This window comes from Podarcis tiliguerta (assembly GCF_965153285.1).
Source record: "Podarcis tiliguerta genome assembly, chromosome: 10".
NCBI lineage: Eukaryota > Metazoa > Chordata > Lepidosauria > Squamata > Lacertidae > Podarcis > Podarcis tiliguerta.
The window spans coordinates 58,416,184-58,432,991 of NC_139543.1; the positions used below are offsets into that span (position 1 = coordinate 58,416,184).

At 45.7% G+C, this 16,808-nt stretch overlaps 1 protein-coding gene across 2 annotated transcripts in view; it reads left to right on the forward strand.

The window, feature by feature from the left end:
- The window catches only part of PTPRO (protein tyrosine phosphatase receptor type O), a 129,175-nt gene that overhangs the window by 50,849 nt on the left and 61,518 nt on the right, over positions 1-16,808 (forward strand). For both annotated transcript variants that reach the window (XM_083401843.1, XM_083401844.1), the window contains exon 2: positions 16,463-16,736. In XM_083401843.1, the coding sequence (XP_083257969.1) occupies positions 16,463-16,736 (274 nt within the window). The remainder of the gene's footprint in view (positions 1-16,462; positions 16,737-16,808) is intronic.

The following is a 16,808-nucleotide window of genomic DNA, read 5'->3' on the forward strand; positions in this document are numbered from 1 at the left end:
TCACTGGTGCTGTAGCTCAAATCCTGAACCACCCTCCAAATCTCTTCGCCGAGTCAGAATGAGCAGAGAAAAGTCCATATTTTGCCATCTTCCCCAACGTAAAAACCTTGAGTGGTGTGTCAGCAAGTGCTTTGCCATCAGTTCTTATAAGCCAAGACCCTTCGTTAATTATAAGTACGCATTCTCAGCAAGGGAGTAATTCAGGCTAGCTATAATTCTGGTAAGATTTCAAGAAAAAGCACTTACATTACTAGAGGCTTTTCTTACAACTCTCCCGTGAGTCAATGTTATTTTTTTAAATGGACTGGCAGGGAAGTGTGACTGTGTCCAGCAACCTTCCCAACATGGTACCCTCCAGCTGGGTTAAACTACAACTCCCATCAGGCTGGGGGTGATGGGGGTTGTAGTCCAAAGCGGCTGGAGATCACCAGGTTGGGGAAGACTGGCATAAAGCAACCTGGATAGCTCAGCTGGTTAGAGCGTGGTGCTGATAATGCAAAGGTTGCAGGTTCGATCCTTGTATGGGACAACTGCATATTCCTGCATTGAAGGGGGGTAGACCAGATGACCCTCACGGTCCCTTCCAACTCTACATTTCTATGAATCACAGGAGGCTCTGTGAAGCATCTCGAAGTAGGATGTTTGTGCTCAGATTAGGCCTGAACCCAAATGTTCCCTGTTTGACTGTGGGTGCTGAAATGGCTGGAGACATTTCTGCAATTGGTGGAGGGCAGGGGTAACCCAGCTCAGTGGAAGAAGTGTGTGTGCGTTAGAAGTGAAAACCGCTGGTTGCCTGAAGCTGTCTTTATCGTGCCATTCACACACAGTAATTAAGAACTGTGATTAAGAACTCTGCAGCGGCAACTAGAAATCGTACTGACCCTGACTCTATGGAATGGGTGGGGAGGGTTTGAGTGCCATGGTTATCCCACTGTGAGTGGGCGGGTATCACGGAATAGGGATGGAGTGATGTGACTTAACTTCTCAGATGTTTCTTTTGCTGGCATTTTTTATTTAATTATTTTGTCTTTTGCAGCTGTTGTCTTGGTTGTTGGTGATTAGTCATTTGCTGTAATTGGGTCGGAGGGTTGCTTTATTGTTTGCTGATAATTTAGCCAATATTGCCATATGATATGCAAAATGAATTCTTTAATTTTGCTGACTGATTTTCAAGTTATATTTTGGGTTGCAATAGGAAGGAAGGCCATCGCTCACTGGTGGAGCATTTGATTTAGATATAGATGATGCTGGCTAAGGCTGGAAATGTCTCCTGCCTGAAACCCTGGAGAACTGACCAATTATCTCACTCGCTCTAAGGCAGACTGACCAATTATCTCACTCACTCTAAGGCAGCTTCCTATGTTGGCACTGTGTTTTTTGTTGTACATTTTGTCGTTTTTGTCTTGAGTGCAGGGATATAGAAAGGTGGTTTGCAATTTTAAAATGAATTGAAAACGCGTGGCTGGGAACTGATTAGTGATGGGGTAGCAAGGATTGTTCATGTAGCTGCAGCTTACACTCCCTTAAGTCACCCAGGAATGGCACAATGGAGCATTGTTTTCAGATAACTATAGGAGAGAGAGAGCTGAGGGACGCGGGTGGCGCTGTGGGTTAAACCACAGAGCCTAGGACTTGCCGATCAGAAGGTCGGCGGTTCGAATCCCCGCGACGGGGTGAGTTCCCATTCCTCGGTTCCTGCTCCTGCCAACCTAGCAGTTCGAAAGCACTTCAAAGTGCAAGTAGATAAGTAGGTACCACTCTGGCAAACTCAGGTAAACTGCATTTCTGTGTGCATTTCTGGTTCGCCACAAGCAGCTTAGTCATGCTGGCCACATGACCTGGAAGCTGTACGCCGGCTCCCTTGGCCAATAAAGTGAGATGAGCGCCGCAAACCCAGAATTGGTCACGACTGGACCTAACGGTCAGGGGTCCCTTTACCTTTACAGGAGAGAGAGAAATGAGCTACTTCAGGGAGAAGCTCTTCTTGATCCCTTAGGTCATGGGTGAAGAACCTGTGGCCACCCAGTTGTTGCTAGACTCCCAACTCCTGTCAGTCCCAGCCACCGTGGCTAGTGGTCAGGGATGCTGGGAGTTGTAGTTCAGCATCACTAGGAAGCTGCAGGTTCAGGGGAACTGTAGGGAAGCACCCTGTTTGGTTGGAGCCCTGCACCTCCAACTCCTCTGATGGGCTCATCCATGCTTCCATTTGTACCATGATTTGCAGGAAACCTGATTGACATTTGTAAACAGAGGATTTTCCTGGGGGAGGCAGTGGGACCAAAATAATAATAATAATAAAATTTCATTTATATCCCGCCCTCCCCAGCCAAAGCTGGGCCCAGAGCGGCCAACAACAGCAAAATAAATGCAACATTCTAAAATCATTTCATTATAAAATTAATTCAAATCAGATTAATGGCAACCCTTGGGCTAGAGTTCTGTGAGGATTGCCAAAGGAGGGGGTCAGGCTGTGCCCTGGCCAAAGGCCTGGTGAAACAACACTATCTTGCAGGCCCTGCAGAAAGATGTCAAGTCCCGCAGGGCCCTAGTCTCTTGTGACAGAGCATTCCACCAGATTGGAGCCACAGCCAATAAGGCCCTGGCTCTGGTTGAGGCCAACCTAACCTCCCTGTGGCCCAGGACCTCCAATAAGTTTTTGTTCGAAGACCGTGAGGGCCTCCGTGGGACATACCAGGAGAGGCAGTCCCGTAGGTACGAGGGTCCTAGGCCATATAGGGCTTTAAAGGTTAAAACCAGCACCTTAAACCTGATCCTGTACTCCACCGGGAGCCAGTGCAACTGGAATAGCACCGGGTGAATGTGATCTCGCAGTGAAGACCCCGTAAGGAGTCTCACCGCGGCATTCTGCACCCGCTGGATTTTCTGGATCATTCTCAAGGGCAGCCCACGTACAGCGAGTTACAATAACAATCACCCCGCTCAGACCTGTGCCTACAAATCACAGACCTGTGCTTACAAATTGCAGCACAAACGGAAGCCTGAATAACTCCTATCTTTCACTAATTAAGAACACCCACTGATTATGTCTTGCTTGAGGACCCTCAAACAGGGTGCTTCCCTAGAACCCTTGCCTTTACCGAGACTCGCAAAACAGCGGCTGACTTCTCAGAGTTACAGACTCTGGCATCTCTTGTAACAAAGAGGATGTTTTCAGCAGCGTCGCCATAGCAACAGTCAGATGTTGCTCCAACCCCCTGGAATGAACTGAATGCATCATCATCAAGTTGGACCTTCAGTTGGATTCTTCCCACCTGGTACTTGAGATGCATAGATGGCCCACTTCACACCAAAAACGAATCCATTAATATTTGGAAACCAGCCTGTTAGAGAGGAATGGTGATCTCTGCCGTTTTTCAGGTGTTGCTGATTCAGAGTATAATTCAGGATAAATCCATTTAACCAAAGATTGCAATGATGATTACAGGTGCCTTGGAGAGCTCTCTGTCATGTCGCAGGAACATGGGAAGCTGCCTTATAGTGAGCCAAACTATGGATCATTGTTCCATCTAGATCACTGTTGCGTACAGTAACTGACTATTGAGGATTTCAGACAGGGGTCTCTCCCAGCCATACTAAGCCATCTTTTCATCTTCCAGTTCTGAAACCACCACCCCCTCCTCTTTTGCAGTCCCCTTTGTTTTCACCTTCACCCTCATTCTCATGCCACCTTTCCCTTCCTCCTTTTGCAAACTGCTTTTGCACACAGACACATATAACCCCTGAGATCTCCCCACTGAATGCAGTTACTAACCCCCTTTTCACAAAAGCATTTCCAAAGTCACACAGTGCCCCTCTTGCTCCCCCCCCCATTTTCACCTTCACCCTGCTTTAGATACCTCCTCCTCACAGGCTTCTTCAGCTCTCAGGGAGCACTAGATGGTTGTAATTCTTTTGTGATGCTAGCACCATCTGTCAGCGACTGCATGAACTACAGTATGATGACAGACCAGTGCATAGAGAAAAACAAAAGATTCAGCACAGCTCTTTGCTGATCAGTCTGGAACCTGCTTGTGTAAGGTCTGCCTTCAAACTAAAGACAAACTAATCTCCCAATTTTCATTTCTCTGTTTCCCTTTTTTTCCAAATTTTAAGTTCAGCTAATTCCTTTTCCACATCATTTTGCAATTTATTTTAAAATTTTCGTGGAAATTCATCAGCGTTTTAATACACATTTCTTCTTTTAAATCTAGTTTTGGCTAATGCATACATTATTGCAAGCCCCTCCCGTAATACAGTGAATTCTGTGCATGTTGTTTTTAATAATAAAGACATTGTTATGTAACACTTTCCCCCAATCTAATGCATGTCCCCACTTTTTTTTTAGTTGGAGAACTGTGTCAGAAAATTTAGAGAATTCAGTGACTTCTGAAGGGTAGCTGCATTTCAGTTTGCATATTGCTCTTGAAAGTGCAAATTGAACCAACTTTCTCTTCCATCCCTCCTTCATACATGTTGTAAATCTACCCAAATTTTCAGATTCACCATCTCAGTCTCTGGTCTCCCTTTGATATCTGTGTCATGTCCTCTTCGTTGTGTGCATTTCAGCTTTGGGCATTTTTTTCATTCCGGAAGGCTTTTATGATTAATTTCTGTATATGCTGACTTTGCTTGTCCTTAAAAAAAAATGTTGTTGTTTTTAATGATGTTTAATGCTTGGATCTTACGGTTGATTTTTTGTTTTGTTTTTGAGGCAATTATCTATAAGCCACCTTGTGAGATATTCCCACCCCCCAAAGAGGCAGAAAAGAAATATGCACATAAATACATACAAATTTAAAATTAACTTAGCGGGGAAGTGGTTGGGATTGGTAGTTCAGTATTATAAAGTATTTTCTCTGTCCTGGTTCTGTTAATTATGTCCTTGCCAATGGGCATGTAAAGCTTACAGAAATTAGCACTTTTAAAAGTCTGTTCCTATACAGACTTAATTCTTTTCTTGAATGTTGTATTTTCATTAATTATCTGCGAAAGCTGTGACTTGTTTATGGATGCTAGGTGATGACCTCTATTCTCCCTGGCATGGAATTGTGGATGTTGTATGGGGCAAGGGCATCAGGTACTCTGGAACCTGGACTGAAAGCCTCCTCTTTTGAATTTGGTACCCAGCCTGGGACTGAGTCTACTGGGAGTCTTCTTCATGAGCAGAAGATGGGTGTGCAGCATTAGCCCTTGCCATAGTTCTCTGTCAGGTAGCATGAGGACCTCTGGACTTCAGGACAGGAACTTTGTGGCGATTTGCATCATTTGCCCACAGGGGATCCTGGTTTGGACATCTAGCATCTCCAGTTAAAGATTCAAGCAGTGAGTTGTGATAAATCCCTCTATTGGAGGACCAAACCACAGAGTTGCATTACTCTGCTCTTAAGTGCAGGGTTTTGTTTTTAACAAATAACACAGGTGACCTATCCAAATTAGGACCCTAGTATGAGGGTAGACGAGTGCTATCCCTTTGCCCTTGCTATAGGTCTCATCCAGGTCAATTTTTGCATTGACACAGCGTGTCCCATTGCAGCAAACAGTACGTTTATTGGCAATGCAAACTGTAGTTGCAGGGAGGGGCATGTCCCAGAGCCTGAGAAAAACAGCTGGTATATTTATAGTGGGTTGAAAGTCCTTCCTGTGTATCACAGACACCTCCCAAGTCGCTACAAAGTCCGGCGCCTTAACCTCTCTTAAAATCACAATCTCATCTCGCAAAAGCGGCTGCTTATTGTTCACGTCATTCATGTCCCCAAAGTCCCTGGATCCCCAACCTACTGGTTGAGAGATTGCACCCTTAGCACTTATCACATATCATCTGCTTCAACGTAATTGATTGGCTTGCCAATACACATTATGCAAAGTATAGTAAGTTAGAAATAGACCGTGAGATGAGGAATTCACTCAGTGCATTCAGTCGAACAGCTGACGATTCCTACTTGGAGAACTGAGAAGAGTTTGTCACCTTAATGTGCTTAAGAATGCACTGTTAGATAAGGTGTGATGCTGTGTATTGAGGCAACCATGCACATATTGTGACCCGCCCCATGTACTGTGACTAGCTAGGTACTTGATCCCCATCCATTTTTTTTTCAGAGCCAGACAAGCAGCAAACAGAAGGTGGAGTGTTATGGAGGCTAGGGCAGGCCACTATACATCATAGAATCATGATGGATGGACTATGTTCTGGGTGGATAACAGATCCACTGGATAACAGATCCACTTTTTTCTCCAAGGAGATCAAGGTGGTGTACATGGCTCTCCCCCTCCCTGTTTAATCCCCACAACAACCCTGAGAGGTGAGTGAGGCTGAGAGGCAGTGACTGGCCCAACATCACCCAGTGAGCTTCATGGCCAAGTGGGGATTTGAACCCTGATCTCCTGGGTTCACGTCCAACACTCCAACCACAATGGCATCCATTTGTTTGTTTTTACCCAGTTGGGGGCCAGGGAGTGAAGACTTCTGACTGTACATGCAGAGCTTTCTGTCCACTGCACCATCTTCAGGAGTGATGTATGTCTCTTACAGCAGGCAGGGGTTTCCAACATAGTTCCCTTCAGAAGTCATTGGACTTCAACTCCCATCATCCTCCGCTAGCATGGTCAATGGTGCAGAATGATGAGCATTGTAGTTCAGCAGCATCTGGAGGGCAACTTGCCTTCTGCCCCTGCTCTACAGGTATCTAAGCCTTTAGCTTGAATTTTTGACTTTCGCAGGCAAAGCACGCGATCAAAGTGGGTATATCACATCCATAGATGCTCCCCTGTTGTGTGAGCAGGAAGTCAAGCGGCCACCAAAAGAGGGCATGAACTGACTTGTCTCTTTCTGGTCGCTGGTCACACCGAAAAAGCAAAGGGCAATCGCTGAGCCGCTAGGGCCTTTCCAAATTTCAAAGCCAAGCTGCTCCAGCTTCTGCTTTGTGAACCATTAAATTGCACTGAAGTTGCATGCTTGTTCATTTCCCAGCAGCTCAGCCCAGATCTCTCGCTTTTCCTGCTGTATTGATCCATTTTTAATCTTTCTTAAGGTTCCAGCTGCCCATCTCCCTTCATTCTTACTACTTTTGTTTTTAAAATGGCACATTAAAGAGTGAGAGAGAATGTAATATATAAACACAATATAAACTTGGGTGTTAAGTGTCTTTCTATGGGGCCACCTAAAAATAAGATATTCTTGGAGGACTCCCAAGGCGTGCAGAAATATGCAAAATTATAAATCAAAAGAAAAAAGGGGAGAAGAGAAAAACCCAAACAGTTTGTAAAAGTGGAAACTCAGGGATGGAACTGAAGCAGGAAAAGGAGGGTGGAGGTGGGCATGCAGTCTTCCCCTTCTGCCCCTCTCCTCCTGATATTGACACATGCCATGCCCACTGCAGCAAGTTCTGCCTCCTGTTATGGAGCACAAGCATTCAATAATAAATGGGATGATGGATGGAACACCTCTCCCTCTCACAGTGTTTGAATCCAATATTCTTCTAGGCAAATGTGAGCAAATGGCCATATTCCTCTTGGTTAAGATTTGGTGGAATCTCCAAGAGCCAAAGAAAATTGGTTCAGGCCAGGGGTCAGATCTAGTCAACCAGTCATTGATTATCTATCATTGGCCTGATGTTACACCCATATGAACATAAAAAGTGTATGTTGGAGAGACTTGGGAAGCTACCTGATACCGAGCCAGATTATTGATCCATCTAGCTCAGTATCATCTACACCAGGCTTCCTCAACCTCAGCCCTCCGGATGTTTTGAGTTCCCATCATCCCTGACCACTGGTCCTGGTCATGGGAGTTATAGGCCAAAGACATCTGGAGGACCAATGTTGAGGAAGATCTACACTGAGTGGCAGCGGGTCTCCAGGATTGCAGATGGGGGTGTCTTCTCTGCCCTATCTGGAGATGCCAAGCGTTGAAGCTTGGGCTTTCTGCATGCAACCCTCTGAGCTGCACCCCTTCCCCCAAACGCAGAACAAGGAGCAAATGCAGAACAAGGTGAGGAATTGTTCTCCTCACAAAAGAGAACAGCAGGTGGGATGAGGGGAGTCAGCTATTGAGATTCATACTGCAGGGACCAATTAAGCACTGGCAGGGAACTCAGGGGATGATGCAATAATTGCATTCAAAGTTTTGGATTTATGCTTCCCTGACTCTGTGTGGAATATCCACGTTCCCCAGCTGGCGAACAATTGTGTTGTAACTGCAACTATCAGTTTCCTGTGCTCATGTAATGTAGCATTCCTTTCACCCTTATATAAAGACCGCTCTCATTAGCCAGTTAGCAAGTCTAGTGCTTATCCCCTGTCCATGGTGCTGAAATACCCAAGCCAGGCCATTGTGGCCTGTTGGGGGAATGAAAGACAGCTCACAACATGAGTGGTTGCAGGGGGAAAATCCCAGTACAGTCATACCTTGGTTTACAGACACTTCAGGTTGCGTTTTTTTGAGTTACGGAGTGCTGAAACCCGGAAGTACCGGGACGGGTTACTTCCAGGTTTCAGCGGTCGTGCATGCGCAGAATCTCAACCCGCGCATGCACAGACACGCCGCTGTGGGTTGCGAATGCAGCAGGTTGTGAACGTGCATCCCACACAAATCATGTTTGCAACCCGAGCGTCCACTGTAACACAATCATTGTTTTTTATCAATGAAGTCTCTAAAAACTTGTTTGGGTGTTGATTAAAACCTCATATATTGAACAACGACTGTTCATTCCTAACATAGAAAATCTAATCATCTACCTACCTACCTACCTGTCAGAGGGGTGTATGTGTGTGCAATTTAGACTAGAATTGCACTCAAGAATTGTACTATTGGGAATAATCTGGCATTGGTAAAGAGATCCATTAGATGAAGTCATCTATCTTCCCTGTTTATATCGTCCTGGGTTTTGAATAAGGCCTGTGTGGGAAGGAGCTTTTTAATTGCATCGTATAATTCATCTTGCACTCATTTGTGTATTTACATGTGCTTATTCACTAGGGAACAGCTAAAGTTTAATTGTCATTGCTTCCTAAGTAGCTGAGTAGGTGGATGCATACGGAGCTGGTAGTTTGTGCATATGGATTAGTCTCATGTCAGAACAGATTCCTTGCTGAGGAGACTGTACAGATTTATAGATTTGTCTTAATTGCTTGAATGAATGCTTCACATCTGTTGAACATGCATTTCAAGCATCCAAAGCAGTCTGCAAATGTTACCTTTGTAATCACAAAAAACAGCCCCGTATCATAGGATAGCATTATTACTCTACTAATGCAGGTGGAGGGGTTGGTGCATGTGTGCCACAATAGCCCCTGTGCTTTTAAGTGAGTGGAGGTGAGATTTGGAACTGGGAATGAGATTATAGTACATTCACTTAGCCAAGATACTAGGGAAAGAACCATCACTCAGTGGAGGAGCATGCATTTTGGTTATACAGGAGGTCCTGAATAAATCCCTAACATCTTCAGTTAAAAAGGTCAAGCAGAAGATATTGGAAAAGACCTCTCTGCCTGGTATCCTGGAGGGCTACTTCTGGTCAGAATCAAGTGGACATTACTGGGCTAACTGGATAAAAGTTACATTCAGGAATTGGGTTTATTGGTTTAGATTTCCTGGTTATACTAATAACATTGGTTTCTGTGTTCCTTGTACTGTATACTGCATTACCTGTTGCATTAAGGAACTGTAGGTTTTTGATCGATATACTGTCATGCTAAATTTCATTTGCACCAATGGCTGTGGTGTGACACAACCATGGATATTATCGGACATGTTGCCATTCTTTAGGCACATGTGCAATTCTGTTCCCCCATGACTCACCCACGAACATGGCAGGAAGGAATGGTATGATGGAGGTACTGTATGCTGGAATAGTGCCCCAATTTCTGTCCCCTGATTTTCTGGGTTAATGGGGATACAAATGGATTTTTTTCTGGAAGCAATAAACATGGAAATAAGAGCTAAACTTTCATTGGATTTTGTTCACTTTCCAGAAGTGGCTTTTAAAAGGTAAAGGGACCCCTGACCATTAGGTCCAGTCGTGGCTGACTCTGGGGTTGCGGCACTCATCTCGCTTTATTGCCCGAGGGAGCCGGCGTACAGCTTCCGGGTCATGTGGCCAGCATGACTAAGCCGCTTCTGGCGAACCAAAGCAGAGTACGGAAACACCGTTTACCTTCCCGCCGGAGCTGTACCTATTTATCTACTTGCACTTTGACGTGCTTTCGAACTGCTAGGTTGGCAGGAGCAGGGACCGAGGAACGGAAGCTCACCCCGTCGCGGGAATTCGAACCACCAATCTTCTGATCAGCAAGTTCTAGGCTCTGTGGTTTAACCCACAGCGCCACCTGCTTCCCTTTAAAGATCACGTAGAATGCGAAAACGATCAAGTAAGGAAATGTTGGGGAGATAGAATAAAGTTCTGTCTGAATGCAGCTGAAGAGTCTGACCTTGTATAAGACAGCATTCCAAGTTTCTCTAGCGTAGTTATTGTATTGAATTAATTGTAAATTTAGGCCACAATGTTTGGTCTGGGTTTCCTGAAAGAGCACATGCTTTAAAAGACTGGTGGGTGGGGTAGGGGGAATTTGTTGGGACCAGTGGCATAGCGTGGGGGGTGCAGGGGGGGCTGGCTGCACCGGACGCAACATGGGGGGGGCGCACTCGCAGCTCTCTGCCCCTACCTGGCTCACTTACTCTCTCTCACTGCAGTGCTGGCTGTGCGAATCCGATCCGAGCCGCCGGGTCGTTGCCACTGTGGAGGGGAGGGTGCCAGGCGTGCGGTGCGGTGCGGAGAGAGAGCGAGGGACTATCTGGGGGAGGGACAGTGCAGTGGGGGGGGCACAAATTACTTGCCTTGCCCCGGGTTAGGGGGTGCAAATTACTTGCCTTGCCCCGGGTGCTGACAACCCACGCTACGCCACTGGTTGGGACATCTTTATTACTTCTGTTCAGGTCTGAACTTCTTGCCCTATCCATTCCTGTGCTGGAATCATGACTCCTGAACTCTGTACCTGTTGCTGAGCCTATTCCATTACTTGCCTGAATAAGATCTCTTTCTTACTTACAAGAGTCTCTGCGTGTTTTGGGTGGGAGCCAGGACAAATGTGTAGATAGGACCAATGGATGGAAGAGCAGGCATGACTGGTGACAGTTTGCCCCCAAGGTTCTCCACGTTTGCAGAGGAAGGTTGTGCAGGGATGTGACCTCTGAAGCACCACTGGAAGTGACAAATTTGCCACCACTTATTGCACTGGGAAGTCACTGTGAGTTGGGACTGACAGCATCAGTATGGTAAATACACATTTCATTACTTCTGGTCAGCTACCTTCAGGATTTAATTTGCTAGTGTCACAGCTGGAGAGGCTGTTTCACACCTCCAGGGAAATTTGGCAAGACCTGCCTCCTAAACCAAATGATTGCATCTAGCCTCCTTCACGGTTTATTATTACAAGCATGACAAGCCCAAGTCATACCAAAGCCCTCAGAAAAGGTGTGAGCAGACAAAGACCCTCAATGTACTAGTACTACCTGTTTGCTTTCTCTCCCTGCAGAAACACATCTCACAAAGATTTGAGGCCCAGCCTCCAAATAGAGTTAAGGCCAGAAGGTGTTTTGGACTACAAGTCCCATCGTCCTGGACTCTTACCTATGCTGACTGGGGATGGGATAAAAGTTAGCCTGGGGAGCATTGGGGGGGGGCACTTGGCTGGGGAAAGCTGGTTTACATCTTCAGTTTCATGGAAATAAGTGGGGAAACCTAGAATGTGCCATAAAATCTGTGTGCCTCCTCAACTCTCTTTACTCTCATATGTTCTTTCATTGTCGGTGGGTGGGGGATCTGAACCCTTCTAAATCACAAGAAAAGCCCTGCTGGGTCAGGTTAATGTTTCATCTACTCCAGCATCCTGCTTTCATAGTAGCTGCCCGGATGTCCATGGGAAGCTCACAAGCAGGTAAAAGGTAAAGGGACCCCTGACCATTAGGTCCAGTCGTGACCGACTCTGGGGTTGCGGCACTCATCTCGCTTTACTGGCCGAGGGAGCCGGTGTACAGCTTCCAGGTCATGTGGCCAGCATGACTAAGCCGCTTCTGGCGAACCAGAGCAGCACACGGAAACGCCGTTTACCTTCCCGCCGGAGCAGTACCTATTTATCTACTTGTACTTTGACGTGGTTTCAAACTGCTAGGTTGGCAGGAGCTGGGACTGAGCAACAGGAGCTCACCCCGTTGCGGGGATTCGAACCGCTGACCTTCTGATAGGCAAGTCCTAGGCTTTGTGGTTTAACCCACAGTGCCACCCACATCCATGGGAAGCCCACAAGCAGGACCAAGCTTGATAACACTCTCCCCTCCTGTGGCTTCCAGCAACTGGTATTCACAACCATTACTGCTTCTGGCTATACCCCCTATTGGTACATGAAGCAGAAAATAATGTTGCACACCACCCCAATCTCCACAAGCGGCGCGACATGACAAGCATGCCAGACACACTTTAGCCTGGGTTTTCCTTTGGAAATGAGGCTCTGCACAGTTGGTGGTGTCTTTATGATATGTGGTTTGTTTACACATATGTGCAACCTGAGAATATGATGGAGACTGCTCAGAGCATTCATATTCCAAGAGGGTCTCTTGCTTCTCCCATAGGCACAGAAGGGTTGGGTCTCAGAACAGAGAAATCAGCCATTCTCTTTGTCTCTCTGTCACAGTCAGTCCACATGGTATTGTTCACCCCACTTCCTCTTGTATGTGAACCAAGTGAAACTATTCCCCTCTGGCATAATTCATCCAAATTCAGTGCTTTTTCCCCCCTTAAAAAAATGTTTAAGGGTACTCTCATTTTGACTCAAGAAAATCACCGTTTTATAGTTCAAATCGGGGGGGTAGGGAATACAGTAAATGGACAAAAGTACAAAGAACATGTACAGTATTACCTCACACATTAAATGCTTGCTTCCATCTGAGACTCAGGAAACACCGGGAAAGGAAATGAGGCCGCCATTGGGGGTAGTAATGGAACTGATGATTCACTGTGCTAGAGAAGAAACTATTGTTTTTATTTAAAAAATAGTTTCTTCTCCCATTAGATTCACAAAATGTTTAGGAGTATATGTACCCCCAGAAAAAAGCACTGTCCAAACTGAAATCCTAAACCCTTATTTGTCTCTGCCCACTAACACACAGCTGGAGGAGTGGCTCCACCCCCTTTGCTGTCTGCCATTGAACATCCCAATGGCTCATCATTTGATGGGATGCTAGCAGCCTTTATTCCCCACTCAGCTAGCAACCACCAGGCTGGCTTGGCTTGTTAACATAGGCTTAATCCAGGGGTCCAGTGTATGGCACAGTTTAATTCTTCAAACATTGATTAATTCCAACTTTTATTGGACCCAGGAATTTATTGTGTCTTGCACCCCACAAAGTCAAAACAATAAATCAAGGATTGCTAGTGAGCGGCAGAGGCCTAGCGGACTATTTGCATTGCTGCCCTTAACAGCCTTTTGTTGCTTTGAATACAAGAGAGGGTGAAAGAGAAGTTGTGTTTGATGAGAAATTTTTCATGAATGGGTAACAGATAGAGCTTGCACCTGGTTTCTGAGCACCTGGTTTCTGATTGGTAAGAATGATCTCCAAGAAACCAATCAGGTAGGGGAAGCTTTTATTTGTGAATGACTAATACTTGGTGCATTATAGACAAACCTTTGTGATATTTGTTGACTTATTTCAGGGGGTGGGGGTGGTGATGGAGGCTTAGTCACACTGCTGAAAGATTTTCAGAACTCCTTGTGGAGAGACACCTAACTGGCTGGCTAACATATCCCCACTCGCTATGTTGCGAGAGCAAAGCCATTTCTGCTGTAGAAGCTGCAGAGCTGAGGCTTTTGAAGTTGCTCTCCTATGGACCATCAAAGGGCAAAGTGATTCAGAGGAGCTGAAAATATCACCTGGTGCTGACTTTTTGAGCAGCCAAGAGGTAGAGATCTAAGCATCGCCATGCCAATTAAATGGGGGGAAAGGGCTGGGAGAGATGCTGGAACTTTAAACGTGGTCCCTTTTTCATTATAATTACAGTCGCTGCATTTCGGAATTCCTGCAGACCTGGCGGTTTCCTTTCTGACAGATAGTTTGCAATTAATGAAAGGAAGAGGGTTTTTATTTTCCTTCCAAATCAGCCAAAGAATTGATTTTCTGTGTGACAGATGGAGAGAGAGAGAGAGAAAAGGTTAAACTGTTCCATTTTCTTCTATACACTTGAGTGACGGAGTTGTCTAATATGAGAAGGATTGAAGCTTCATAGAAAATAAATTGGGTGAGCAGGAAAGATTTGGGCTTCCTTGTATCTAAGAATGAGTGGATTTCCCCTGTTTCTGTTCCTTCATTTTTCTGTGGATTCACTCCACTTCTCCCAAATTCCAGTGTAATTATAGCTTTATGAAGGAGACATGGGTGAAAAACCAATTTTTAAAATAATAATAATAAAAACCCTCAGAGCCACACTATTTGAAAAAGGAGTGAAGTCACACAGTGGGAACAATACCCCTGCGCTGGAATCAAACTTTAAAAACTGGGAGGGAAATCCATGGTGGAAGAGGAAACTTATGGCACTCTTTTATATTTTAGTGTCTGGGAAGGAAGACTGGTATTGCCATTTGGGTTCGCCTGTAACACACTTGTAGCTTTAATTTCTATAGATACAGAAATAATTGTTGTATACCAGGGTCCTGAAGCTGAAGTCCCTTCTGTCGGCATCATGCCACATATAGGGTGTGATGTCAGAGATGGAGGGGGGGGGATATGTGGCCAGAGGAGGCGAGGAAGCAGGAGGATGATTTCAGGGCAAGGGGCCAGTGATTTGTGGGGTTCTGTCTGCATTGAATGCCACTCATTGCCAATTTCAGGGCCACTGCTGCCTTGCTCTGGGAGCTAGCAGTGTTGCAGTGGCGTAGCGTGGGTTGTCAGCACCCAGGGCAAGGCAAGTAATTTGCGCCCCCTAACCTGTGGATTTGTGCCCCCTAACCCGTGGATTTGCGCCCCCTAACCCTAACTCCCAGGTGTTGCGCCCAGTGCGGCCGGCCCCCCCTGCACCCCCCATGCTACGCCACTGCAGTGCTGGCATGCAGAACAATCATCTTGCCATGTTACAGGAAGCACCACAAAAACAATCAATGTCCAGAACAGGGGCAGAGAAAGGGGGTGTGGTGGGGGCAGATTGCCCCGGGTGTCTTCACTGAGGGGGGTGACATTGTTGGGATGCATCCAAGGAAATGGGGGCAATTGGCAGGCCCCCAGCTGGCTCCAGCCCACCGGCCGGCAGCCGTGCGATCTCCAGTCCTTGGATCAGCATGTAACTGCGACTCGAGCTTCAGAAACCTTCAGAAGCTGAGCACGCAAGCCAGCAGAGAGAAAAAACTCATTGCAACAGAAGGGCAGATAGAGGCTGTGTAAAGCATATTTACAGCCATTTTATTCAGCATCAGGACAAAGGGAAAAACATGTCTTCTCCCCTACGTGTCCAAGCAAGCAGCATAAGCAAAAGCTATACACACAATGGAAGTTCCCAGCAAGCTGTGCTGGAAGGTAAACAGACATGTGACATACAACAATTCCACACATCTGTTAAGGTGGAACGGAATATCGTAACATTTAGTGTGCTGCCACCCACAACTCTCAAGCCTACCCCAAGCTGTTGGGAGAAGGAAGGAGCTGCGCTGCTTTGCATATGCTCTGCCGCTGGTCCGGAGATCCCCACATCCCTAGAAGCAGTGCTTAGAATGGCAAAACAAACTCTGCGAGTTTGTAGAAATGGCAAAATTGACGGCAATTATTAGAGGCCACTCAAATCAGAGAATAATTAGAGAGTGGGATGGAGTGAAGGAATACATGAAAAAATATGGTTTCAGAATTGAAATATTAATAGAGAATGTGTAAAACGTGCAGGGGTAAGCAAGAAAATAATAAGAGAACCAACTGAATAATTATTAAATTATAACAACACAACAAGATGGGAGAAGTAAAGTATTGAGATCACACATGGGTGAAGGGGAGTGGGGGTATATGGGAACCTATAATATAATTTATGATATAATTTGTTAATTGCGTTGTATTTACATATAGCAAAGGGAAGCCTAGAGCAATTAGATATATTTTAATTTAGGTAATCTATGTAATAGGCTTATGTTAGAAAATGAATATGGATTTTGAATTTGATGTTTGTAATTTTTATTTTTATTTTTGGTTTTGAAAATTAAAAAGAAGCAGCAGCAGCAATGCTCATGCCAGAACATCATTTTCACCCCCAAGGAGAAAATGCCAAAATTGGGGGGGGGTGTCCTCTCCCATCCTGATCCTCTCTTTCTTGATCTGACCATTAATAAAACCTTCCTAAGCACGATCCACACCTCTTCTCTGTTGGCGGCAGACAAAACAGCAGTGCCTGCCATGCGGCGTTTGTTTGCCAATGCGTTTCTGTTGCTTATTCACTTGCAGAATGCGGCGCCTTTCCAGGTGGCAGTGCGAGACGACAACTGCATCGCCGTTTCCCTTGAAGCAGCGGACGTGGTGAGCTCGTCCTCGGTGTACGTTGTCAAAATCACCGGCGAATCTAAGAACTATTTTTTCCAGTTTGACGAATTCAACAGCACTTTACCTGCTCCTGTGGTTTTCAATGCCTCGTACCATGGCCTTTATTACATAGTGACTCTGGTCGTGGTGAGCGCAAACATGGTTTCCAAGCCAGCGAGATCCATCACGGTGTTAACCAGTAAGTAACTTTTAAAAATCAAAGTGAACGCGTTTGAAACTTGGGCACTACTTCTTGTTGCAGTTTATTGGT